Source organism: Balaenoptera ricei, chromosome 16 (genome assembly GCF_028023285.1).
Source record: "Balaenoptera ricei isolate mBalRic1 chromosome 16, mBalRic1.hap2, whole genome shotgun sequence".
In the NCBI taxonomy this organism is placed as follows: domain Eukaryota; kingdom Metazoa; phylum Chordata; class Mammalia; order Artiodactyla; family Balaenopteridae; genus Balaenoptera; species Balaenoptera ricei.
The window spans coordinates 55,551,358-55,563,011 of record NC_082654.1 but is presented as its reverse complement, the minus strand read 5'-3'; the positions used below and the strand labels follow the sequence as shown (position 1 = coordinate 55,563,011).

The window sequence follows — 11,654 nt, the reverse complement described above, 5'->3', positions numbered from 1 at the left end:
GAGCAGGGAACACCGGGGTAGGTGAACAGAGACGTGCAACCTAGAGGCTGTGAGGAGGGGGCAGCCGAAAAGGGGAATCGAGCGAGCGGGGCCGGCAGGTGGGCGCACACTGGGAGAGAGAAAGGGCAGAGGGCTGGCCTGCGCGGGGTGGGGGGAGTGGCGGGGGGAGTAGCCGCAAAGACTACCTGTAGGTGAAGCCCCACAGCCTTACGCCAGAGGAGGCTAGCTACCTGAGCGGCCTGGTATTTTCCCAACTTAGCACCTTTGCATTTGCTGGTGACTTCTGCTTAGTTCCTGTCCACTGAAAAAAATCACACATCTGAGAGCTGTGAGTTCAGTTTTATTTGGGGACTTAGCTGAGGACTCTAGCCCTGGAGACAGCTGCTCTGACAACTCTGAGAAACTGCTTCTGCTTGAAAGAGGTAAGGGGGGAGGTCAGCATATATGTGATTTTTGGAGAAGGGATACCTGCAATCAAACACATATCTAGGTAAAAGGTCACTGCTAGCCACCAGGCACAGATAGCTTAATTATTTTAGTGCTTTTCTAAGTATGGGAAGATGCAAGAAATTGGGTTTATAAAATTTCCTCTTGAAAATTTCTACTTGAAGGTCTGTTCTGTCAATTTTCCCGGAGAGCAGAGTTCCACATTCCTGATCTCCACCCTGAACTCCTTCCAGGGTGTGTTAGTGACTCAACAACTGCAGTGGCTAATGACTCAAGCCTAGTATAGCCAGCTGGCTGGGGACGTTCTTTAGTTGGCATTCCTTTCAGAACAAGCACAGGTACCCCCACCTCCAGGAAGCCTTTTAGCCTTTGCCATTTGCAGTCTTCCCTGGGCTAGTGGTTTGTGCACAGTCCTCAGCTAGCATTTCCCATGGTCTGTTTCAATTTATGTGGGGCAGTGCTGGGCAGGAGATGCCTCATTAACCATTAGTTGAGGAAATTAGTAAGTGCCAGCGTGGGCACTGACAAATGGAAGGGAGCATGAGCTCTTGCCTGGGCCTGCAAGCATCAGAGCCCTCACTGCTTAAGTCAAAAAATATTTGCTGAGCAAGTACTGAGTGCCCAGCACTAAGGATGTGGTGGGAACAAAGACAATCCCTATACTTAGCGCCCCGCTTACTGAATGCAAGGCCATGAGCAAGGAGGTCCAGTATAAGCAGACGCTCAGAGGAGCCCTGGGAAACTGAAAAATAGCCCCTTCCTCACTGGTGAGTGTGGCCTGATTTGGTGGGGAGTGGGCTATAAAATGCATCCCTTTGGCTCCTCCCTCTCCAGGCTTCACATGGTGACTCTTTTTTTCTGGCTCTGCTGTTTTCACATCAAGTCTTAGTGACGGTCAGGTCAGTGTATTTTGTTGAGACCATTGTTGAAAATGTGCAGATGCTTTCTCCAGAAGAGGTTTGCCACACCTACTGCAGAGTGGCCGCCACCAAGGACCAGGCAGTGAAGAGGCTTCCTGGGAATGCAGAGTTGGTGATTCCACCCTCTGGGAAGGGTAATTCTACTGTGATAAAGGCAGAGGACATCTGTAACTGTGTGTCACCTGGGGATTTTGTTAAAATGCAGACTCTCAATCTGTAAGTCTGAGGTGGGACCTGAGAATCTGCATTTCAACAACCTCCAGGTGAAGCAGTGCCGCTGACAGTGGACTTTGAGTAGAAGGGGTGTGGAAGATAGTTTATTCAGGTGCATTGGTTCAGGTGGGCCACAGATTGGCAGAAGGAGCCACCACACATCCCATCCCCACCCTCCACCATTACCCCAAACTTAGTGACTTTAAACACACATTTATTATCTTACAGTTTTTGAAGTTTGAAATCGAAGATGAATCTTACAGGGCTAAAACCAAAGTATCGGCAGGACTGCCTCCTTCTGGAGGCTTTAGGAGAGAATCTATTTCCTTGCCTTTTCCAGCTTCTAGAGGCTACCCACACTCCTTGGCTCATGGCCCTGAATTACATCCCCTTTTCTCCCCCTGCTTCCATCACCACATCTCCTTCTACCCTGTCTGACTTTACTGTGTCCCTCTTATAAAGACCTTTGGATTACATTGTGCCTACCTGGATAATCCAGTAAAATTTCCCCCAAGCAAAATGCTTAATTTAATCACATCTGCAAAGTCCCCTTTGCCATATAAGGTTAACATATTTCATAGATTCCAAGTATTAGGATGTGGACACTTTGGAAAGTCATTATTCAGACCTACCACACTGTATTTTCTAAGGACAAGGACATTTTCTTACTTACTCATATTTCAATTACCAAAACCAGGAATTTTAACCCTGATATAATTCTATTATGTAATCTACAATTCACATTCAGTTTTTCCAACAACGTCCTTTACAGAATTCTATTTTCTGTTCCAGATCCAACCCAGGATCATGTGTTGCATGTAGTTGTGATGGCTGTTTAGGCTCCTTTGATCTGGACTGGGGCCTCATCTTTTGTTTGTTTGTTTGTTTTTTATATATTTTGGCCGCACCGCACAGCTTGCAGATCTCAGTTCCCCGACCAGGGATCAAACCCAGGCCACAGCAGGGACAGCACAGCACCAAATACTAACCACTAGGCCACCAGGGAACTCCTGGCCTCATCTTCTTTTGTCTTTCATGATCTTGACATTTTTAAGAGTACAGGCCAGTTGTAGACTGTCTCTCAATTTGGCTTTGTGTGATGTTTCCTCAATCAGATTCTAGTTTTGCATTTGGAGCAGGAATCTACAGAAATGTATTATGTCCTACTAAGAAGTGCATCGCATCAGGAGACACATGATGTTATTTTGTCCCTTTATTGGTGATGTTTACTTTGATCAATTGGTTAACATTGTGTCGGCCAGGTTTCACCACTGTAAAGTTTCTATGTTTACTTTGGAATTAATCCATAATTTGTGGGGAGAAACTTTGAGAATATATATAAATATCCTATTCCTTGTCAAATATTCACCAAGTTTTAGTGCTCGTTGATAGCTGCTTCAGTTATACTGTGATGGTTTCAAAATGTTTCTTTAGCTCCATTATTCTTTCCACATTTATTAGTTGGCATTCTACTTTAAGAAAGAACTTGCCTGCTCTCCCATTCACTTGTTTATTCCTACATGGACTCATGGATTCTTATTTTACTCAATTGGTTATAATCCATTACAGTCATTATTAATTTTGGAGGCCAAATTGCCCCAGATTTGGCTAGTAGCAGCCCCTTCAAGCTGGCTTCTGTGTCCCCAACCATTTTATTTTGTAGCATTTCCTTTCTGGGACAACAAAACATTCCAGTGTTATTAGACATTTCCTGCCCTGATCTTGGAATTAGTCATTTCTCCAAGGAACCTTGATTCTTTTTAAGTGGTGAAGCCTATTTAAAAGCAAATTCTAATGGAATATTACTCAGCCATAAAAAGAACGAAATTGAGTTATTTGCAGTGAGGTGGATGGACCTAGAGACTGTCATACAGAGTGAAGTTAAGTCAGAAAGAGAAAAACAAATACCATGTGCTAACACACATGTATGGAATCTAAAAAAAAAAAAGGTTCTGAAGAACCTAGGGGCAGGACAGGAATAAAGACGCAGATGTAGAGAATGGACTTGAGGACACAGGGAGGGGGAAGGGTAAGCTGGGACGAAGTGAGAGAGTGGCATGGACATATATACACTACCAAATGTAAAATAGATAGCTAGTGGGAAGCAGCCACATAGCACAGGGAGATCAGCTCTGTGCTTTGTGAGCACCTGGAGGGGTGGGATAGGGAGGGTGGGAGGGAGATGCAAGAGGGAGGGGATATGGGGATAGATGTATATGTATAGCTGATTCACTTTGTGATAAAGCAGAAACTAACACACCATTGTAAAGCAATTATACTCCAATAAAGATGTTAAAAATAAATAAATAAAAGCAAATTCTGTGGGGAAGGAATGGATTGGGAGTTTGGGGTTAGCAGATGCAAGCTGTTATATATAGAATGGATAAACAACAAGGTCCTACTGTATAGCACAGGGAACTATATTCGATATCCTGTGATAAACCATAATGGAAAAGAACATAAAGAAGAATACATATATATGTATAACTGAATCACTTTGCCATACATCAGAGATTAACACAACATTGTAAATCAACTATGCCTCAGTTTTTTTAAAAAAGCAAATTCTGTGTGTTCATTGCTACTGAGGTGTTTTTGCTTCTAGGCGTTTGCAGTGGAAAGAGCTGGGAATTTTTTTTTCTGTATTCGTATCTATCTATCTACTTATCTTTCCCTTCTTAAACTGAAAAATGCCTCCAGAAAATGTTAGGAATTGATCTAAGCCTTTATTGTTCACTTTATTATTTAGCTCTTTTGGAGTTAAAATATGTCAGCTTCAGGAACATGGAGATGTTCAGGAATAGGCTAGGTGCTAGGCCATTTCATGTCGCAATCTTCCACTGTAACAGCTAATATTTATTAAACATTTACTACGCGCCAGGCTATGTGCTTCACATGTATTTATTATCTCTTTTAATCCTCACAATTATGAGACACATATTTTTGTTATTCTGTTCCACAGATCAGGAAACTGAGGCTCAGAGAGACTTAGTAAGTTGCTGAAGATCACACAGCTAATAAAAAGCAGAGCCAGGATTGGAACTTGGTCTGTCTGATCTCAAATTCTACATTCCTACTGCTACACTACACCTCCACTCCTAACTTATGGTTTAACTCAGGCTTCATTCCCTCCAATTCATGACATCTGATGAAGAGTAAATCCAGGGGCTCAACTCAACCTAAAGTAGTTTCTTGCTGAAGCAATAGAAAACGGAATAGCTTCTAGCTACAGTGCTGGGCATTCTCCCTCCCTCTCCTCCTCAGGGCTTCTCAGTGGTCCGTTGTGAAATAGATAAGCCTGTCTTATCTACGTCACAGATGACTGTAGCTCCCAACCTCACAATAGTGCAGCTTGCTGGGTGCTCAGAGCCCCTCCTGGGCCCTCCTGCCTGCTCAGTTATTTCCTCCCTACTCAAGGGTAGAGTCATGTAGTGGAGGCCTTAGCCACTTTTAAGCACCAATCCATCAAGCTCCTCTCAAGCCTGATGCGCCCCGGGACCTATTTACTGACCTTGGAGAGCTGGAGAGCTTTAGAAAAAAGTGCATTTGAATTAAGAGCTATTGGTAAGTACCTATGTATTTATTGGTTCTTTTGGGAAAGATGGGCTCCAGAAACATCTCATATTTGTCCTGAAATGAATCTGCGTTGGTTAGAATGTGTCTATTTTTTATGTCCAATTAGATTTGTAAAATAGTGTGACCCTGTTTGACGTTTTCCAAACCCACCAGGATGGAAACCGAATACCTGAAGAGGTGCTTTGGAAATTGCCTGGCCCAGGCGCTGGCAGAGGTGGCAAAGGTTCAGCCCAGTGACCCCATAGAGTACCTGGCTCACTGGCTTTACCATTACAAGAAAATGGCGATAGCAAAAGAAAAGGTGTGTGTGTGCACTGGGTCGACTTGGGGAGGGCTTTCAGCTTTCCCAGAGGAATTTGAAATCCAAGGCACCACTCTGGAGCTGGCTTGGGGAGTGTCATGGTTTATTCCACTTTTGAGGATGGCTTAGGCCCAGATATCCCTGAAGTATAGGGAGTCTGGGGGCTGAAGAGAGAATCCAACTCAGAGAAGTTGTGGGGTTGGTGGGTTTGGAGATACTAGCAGGTTGAAGCTAGTTAGTTACAGGAGCAAAGTCAGGAGCCCTGAAGGGCCCGGGGCCTGTCCTGGGAGGGTCCCTGCTTCCGAGGACTGACCTTTTCCACTCTGTCATATCGCCCCAGGATAGGCAAGAGAAGATCCAGCTGCAGGAAGAATATGAAAATAGCCTCAAAGAAACCAGAGTGACAGAAATGCTGATGCAAGAAGAGTGTGAGATTCAACAGAAGTGTGAAAAGTGTCATCCCGTGGTGGGTACCAGGAAATCTGCAAGACAGCTCAACCACAGTGCAAAGTGCACTGAGGCTCCCAAAGCCTACTTTCCCCTCCATATTCATATGTTTGTATGTAAATCAATCTTATTGACAATCCTTGTCAATAAAATCCTTGTAATGAACAAACAAAATGCTTAAAGGCAATTCCATTTTTGATGTCAGGGAATAAATTACATGTTACTGGTTTAAAAAATCAGATTTTAAGAAAAATCTAATGTGTCACTTGGAACAAATATATTTCCATACAAGATCCTTTGAATCCTTTTCAAAAATTACTCAGTATTTTTCAGAAACCAAATATGGTTTTGGTTACTACTTCAGGTATATTATTTAATTTATTATATACTATTTACTTAAGTATTTAATTTAATATATGCTATTTATTTATGTATCAAGCCACAGATGTCTCCTCTGTGTTGCTCTAATAGCGGTCATGAATTATTAACTTAGAATAGTTGGAAACAACTGTGTATTCATTCGTCTGACAACCATATCTTTTATCCCGCACAATTTTTGCCACAGTCTTCTGAAAAACACCTTGTGTCATTTTGTGCTTTCTGCAAAGTGCATGACACCTGGAGAGTGAATTCACTTATTGAACTTGATATCTGGCATCTTTTTAACTATCTGTCCTGTGCATGAAAATCTTTAATGTCGTCCTATACAATTTACTAGCTTTTGCTAGTTTCAAAGCCAACTTTGGTGAAGACATGAAAATATTAAGCTTATGTACATTTATATCAATATTCTCAGATTTTCTCATAATTAATAGATTTATATTTTTAAGTCTGGATGTTTTATAAATAAATCAAAAGAAAGATAGTTTCCTACTACAGTCTGAAAACAGTAGTTGAAGGAACTCTCCCTCAGGAACAGTTCATTCTTGGAACAGTTGTTGGGAGATGATAGACTTGAGATCATTAAGCAAAAGTTGTCGTCGTCACCTTGCTGCCCACTCTAATCCTTTCCTAACACCATGCTTCACTGTTAATAGAAATAGAAATATATAAGGCAGGGAAAGACTCCCAAAACTCTACCCTGGTTTTATGATGCCTTTGTTAAAGAACACCTCGCTCACATCAACGTTTTGAATTGTGCCTTTGTGTTACACTCAGGAGGTTTTATACCCTGAAGCAGTATTTCTTAGCAAGATTCGGATGAGTAAAAGGTTTGTTCTTCTTTTGCCAAGTGTGAGACAATCGGCGATTGTAAGGGAAGATGGGAAATGAGAGCCAGCCTGATGCCTGCACTATGTGCAAGTTCTCAGCTTTAGGAAAGAGTTCATGTGCAAATTGTGGTTATGGAAATCGATTCCCTTTGTTAGAAGGAAATAAAGAAAACCCGACAGTGATGTAAAACAAAGCTTATTGCTTATGTGGCAAGGGGGAGCCACATCATCCAAGTGCAAGTTGCTCTCCTAGTATAAACTGAAGGAGCTAGATAAAGGGCGAAGAGGTGGAGGTACATCAAATAAGATGAGATTCTAAGTTCTGGTTTCTTGTTGGCTCAAGGTGAATAGCAAATTTTTCCTTGCTACTGTCATCTTTAGATTTCATCACCAGAGCTGTAAAACTTATCTGAAATAGGCCCAGGATAGGTTGCATAGGATTTCAGCAGGCCTGCTGATTTAGCTGATGGGCTTTTACGCCTATACTAAAAGCTTTGCAAGATTTTCCTTAATATCTTAAAACCATCATTGCTTTTAGTACCCCAGATTGAATACTGCTGGTCCAGTGGACATGTCAAAAGGGGAGTAGAAACAGAGCACTATGTGTGGTAGAGATCATACCTAATTATGGGAATCAAGAAGAGACTCACAGAGGAGATAACATTTGAGTCAGACCTAGAAGAAAGCTGGCAAAAGTTGCCCTTGTATTGATTTCTCTTCATTAAGCAGAGGCAGCTTTGAGTAAGTAAACCATTATTCTGTTTCTAAGTCTGAAAACAATCCCTGTGATATAAAAATCTGAGCCATACAGATGTTTTAGAAATAAGTTTTTATGGAAACAATACACAGATTTGCTGCATAGATTCATAGCACTTTGGAGTTAGAAGGTCTTAAAGATCATGTGGGCAAGTACTCCACAGAGCTCGCTGCAGTGCCCCACAGGGTCCACTGTTGAGTGGACAATGGACAAAGATGGGGGTAGAGATGGCCAGTAGAGCTCAAGCTCCAAGCTTCCTACCTCACCAGGGACTGCAATTGCATGGACGCTTGATATCATCTCATAGGTCACTGAGACTGCATTCATTTTTTCCATCTTTTTTCCTCTGTGCTTCAGTTTGGATAATTTCCATTGATCTGTCTTCAAGTTAACTGATCCGTTCTCCTGCAATGTCCAATCCTATTTAGGAATTCAATGAATTTTTTTCATTTCAGATATTTTCTCAATTCTAGAATTTCTATCTGGTTCCTTTCTATAATTTCCATTTTCTCTGCTGATATACCCTATCTTTTCACTCACTATGGCCATTTTTCTCCTTTCAATTTTAAAAAATATTTATAATCACTGTTTTACGTTCTTGTCTGCCAGTCTCATCATCTTTGTCATTTTGAGGTCTCTTTCTATTAAATACTTTTTCTCTAGATTATGGTTCACATTTTCCTACTTCTTCACATGTCTAGTAATTATTACCTGTATGCTAAACATTGTAGATGATACTTTATAGGGCACCTAGATTGTGTAGCTTTCCTTTAAAAGGTGTTGAATTTTGTTCTGTCAGGCAGTTAAATTATTGGTGAATTATCTTGATCCAATCAGATTTGTTTTATGCTTTGCTGGATTAGGTCTTTTTCAGTTTTGTTCAGTCTTGGGCATGAAAATGGCAATATTGTATTCTTGCCATGCCCAGTATGTTTAGTCTCTGCTAATGACTTTTTTCTCTTCTGTTTTCTATTTAGCCACTGATATCTGTAGTGGGTTCCACAAAGAAGACCATGTTTATGCAGGAGAACACAAAACCCCTTGAGAAGGAAGCCTTGAAGCAGGAATCCCTGCCAGGAACTTCCAGTATGATTCCAGGAATGCCTCAACAGATTCATTCTTCAGAGCCATCTGTCCAGGTTGACTGGAACATTGAAACTCCACAAGACATAAATTACCAGGCTTTTCAGCATGAAATTGCTCCTGAAATGCATCCTGGCTCCAAATCTCCTCCCTAGGTTATAGAAGGTGGATGATTCTAATTATGCTTCTCTCAAAGCTGCAAGCTGAGAAAATGGCCAGCTAGAAGAGCTCTTACTTGAAGATGATTAACTATGTGGATTAAACTAAGATATGAGAGGCTGTGGAAGGAGGTGTCTGCAGGGACTCTCCAGCCCAAGACCTGTCCTGATAGCCATGAAAACCCCTTAATCATGTGAAGATTTGAACTACTTATAGGATAAAATAACTCATAATAAGGATTTAAAATAAGTAACCAGGGCCTCCCTGGTGGCGCAGTGGTTAAGAATCCGCCTGCCAATGCGGGGGACACGGGTTCGAGCCCTGGTCCAGGAAGATTCCACATGCCATGGAGCAACTAAGCCTTTGCACCACAACTACTGAGCCTGTGCTCTAGGGCTCGTATGCCACAACTTCGAGCCTGCGCTCTGGAGCCCACAAGCCACATCTACTGAGCCCACGTGCCACAGCTACTGAAGCCCGTGTGCCAAGAGCCCATGCTCCGCAACAAGAGAAGCCACAACAATGAGAAGCCCGTGCACCGCAACGAAGAGTAGCTCCCATTTGCCACAACTAGAGAAAGCCCGCGCGCAGCAACGAAGACCCAACACAACCTAAATAAATAAATAAAATACATTTATAAAAAAAAAAAAAGTAACCAAACTGATGAGACTTCTTCCTTTTGTTTTATCATTTTTTTGGAGACTAGACGGTGAAAACACATCCATCTCATGTGTTCATATCTTAACTTTAGCTGAATTTTGCATTCCGGCCTCTTGGAGTGTTTACACATGTCCTTATTTTTGAAACAGCTCCAATGACAGTAAAAGTTAAAAGTTTGACATTTTTTTAAAATTATTTTCTATCTGTATTCATTCAAATATCATCTATATGCTGATGACTTGAGATTTATATGTTTAATGAAGATTTCCTTGAACTTGACTGCCTGTTTGACATTTCTACTTGGATAACCAATGGACATCTCAAACCTAACTACAGTTGATGCTTGAACAACACAGGGCTTAATCCACATATAACTTATAGTTGGCCATCCATACCCAAGGTTCCTCCATACCCTCGGATTCAACCAACCACTGACTGTATAGTACTGTAGTATTTGCTATTGAAAAATATCTGCATATAAGTGGACCTGTGCAGTTTGAACCCATGTTGTTCAAGGGTCAACTGGAATCCAAATGGAATCCCTTCTATCCTCCCTGAATCAGTTTCTACCATTTTTAAAAATTTGCTCAGTCAAAACTCGTGGTGCCATCCTTGGCTCTACTCTTTTTTTGTTAGCCCTAAATCTGGTCTGTTGGCTTTCCATTTAAAATAAAGACAGAATTCAACCACTTGAATGCCTAAGCCACAATCATCTTTTGCCTAAATTATTACAATAGCCTGTTAACTGAACTCCCTTCTTCTGCCCTTGACCTTTCTAGTCTATCCTCAACTTTAAAGTCAGGATGATCTTGGTAAAACATTAAGTCAGATCATGTCTAATGAGCAGCTTCCCATCTCAGTCACAGAAACATTTAAGGCCCCTACCATGACCTACCAGACTATAAGAGTGATTCCCCACCACCTTTTTACTCTCTGTATTGTTCTCTCCGTGCCAGCTATGCCAACCTCCTGTTCTTCAAACATGCCAGACATGGTTCAATCTCAGAACTTTTGCTTTCTCTTCTCTCCACTTGGAAAGCTCCCATCTCCCCACACCCCTGGATTTCTGCAGATTCTCTTGTGGAATTAAAGAAACCTCAGCCAAAGTTGGAGTTGGGACAGGACTGTAGGGGGAGCTCTCATGCCCCTCCATGCATCACCAATTGCTCCAAGTAGGAAGAGACAAAATTTGCCTACATCTCCAACTGAAGTGCCTCTACTTAACTATCCAGCAGGGGGAATAAAACTTCTCTCCACCCAGTGGCAGCCCAGCCAGTAAGAGACTGTAGTAGCACAACCAATGAGAAGCCTCCATACTTTGGACTCCCAGCTTCCTCCAATGGGCTCTTTGATTATCACAGCCCCTCCCAATTCCCCCCTTTTCTCTATAAAAGCAAGTTCCCTTTCCTTCTTCTCTGGATTTGCTTATGATCTGAATTGCAATTCCTCTGCTATTCCCTAATAAATACTGTTTCTGGTAAAATAACTGTCTATTCTGTTATTAAAGTTGACACTCTCTTCATTTAGATCTTCACTCAAAAGTTGCCTTTTCAATGAGGCCTTTTCAGCCATCCTATCTACATTTCCTATATATACATCCTATTTGTACTGCAACCCACAACATTTCACGCCCTCTTCCCTGTCAGTCCCCCTCAGGAGAATGTGAGCTCCATGAGGGCAGGGATTTTGTCTGTTTACTTTGGTGTCTCCAGCACCTAAAAGAGTGCCCAGTGCACAAGAAGTGGCCAGTAAATATTTGCTGAGTAAGTAAATGAATGAACTTATATAAGGGCTGGCAACTCATAGCAGAGTTGTGAAAATGACAAGCTAGCCAGTTTTGATTGGCACAAGGGTTAGGTTGCAATTCCAGACCCCTGACC

The 11,654-nt window shown here is 41.9% G+C and overlaps 1 protein-coding gene across 3 annotated transcripts; it reads left to right on the top strand.

Moving 5' to 3' along the window:
• The first annotated feature begins 24 nt into the window (after nt 1-24).
• Nucleotides 25-9,913, top strand: DYDC2 (DPY30 domain containing 2). 3 transcript variants are annotated; one of them, XM_059899785.1, is made up of 6 exons: nt 25-98; nt 260-422; nt 4,543-5,144; nt 5,310-5,457; nt 5,798-5,923; nt 8,850-9,911. In XM_059899785.1, exons 4-6 carry the CDS (start codon nt 5,311-5,313, stop codon nt 9,108-9,110), a joined length of 534 nt encoding a protein of 177 aa, XP_059755768.1. In that variant the 5' UTR covers nt 25-98; nt 260-422; nt 4,543-5,144; nt 5,310; the 3' UTR covers nt 9,111-9,911. The 3 variants fall into 3 exon arrangements, with proteins under 3 accessions (XP_059755768.1, XP_059755767.1, XP_059755770.1); XM_059899784.1 differs by lacking the exon at nt 25-98 and having other exon boundaries at nt 166-422; XM_059899787.1 differs by lacking the exons at nt 25-98; nt 4,543-5,144 and having other exon boundaries at nt 166-422; nt 8,850-9,913.
• The last annotated feature ends 1,741 nt before the right edge of the window (nt 9,914-11,654 follow it).

What these genes read in the sequence shown, in the direction of transcription:
- DYDC2 (XM_059899787.1), top strand. Translation starts at nt 5,311, where the DNA reads ATGGAAACCGAATACCTGAAGAGGTGCTTTGGAAATTGCCTGGCCCAG. An exon ending in TGGCGATAGCAAAAGAAAAG is followed by an intron (nt 5,458 to 5,797) that starts GTGTGTGTGTGC and finishes ATATCGCCCCAG; the next exon opens with GATAGGCAAGAGAAGATCCA. An exon ending in GTGAAAAGTGTCATCCCGTG is followed by an intron (nt 5,924 to 8,849) that starts GTGGGTACCAGG and finishes TTTTCTATTTAG; the next exon opens with CCACTGATATCTGTAGTGGG.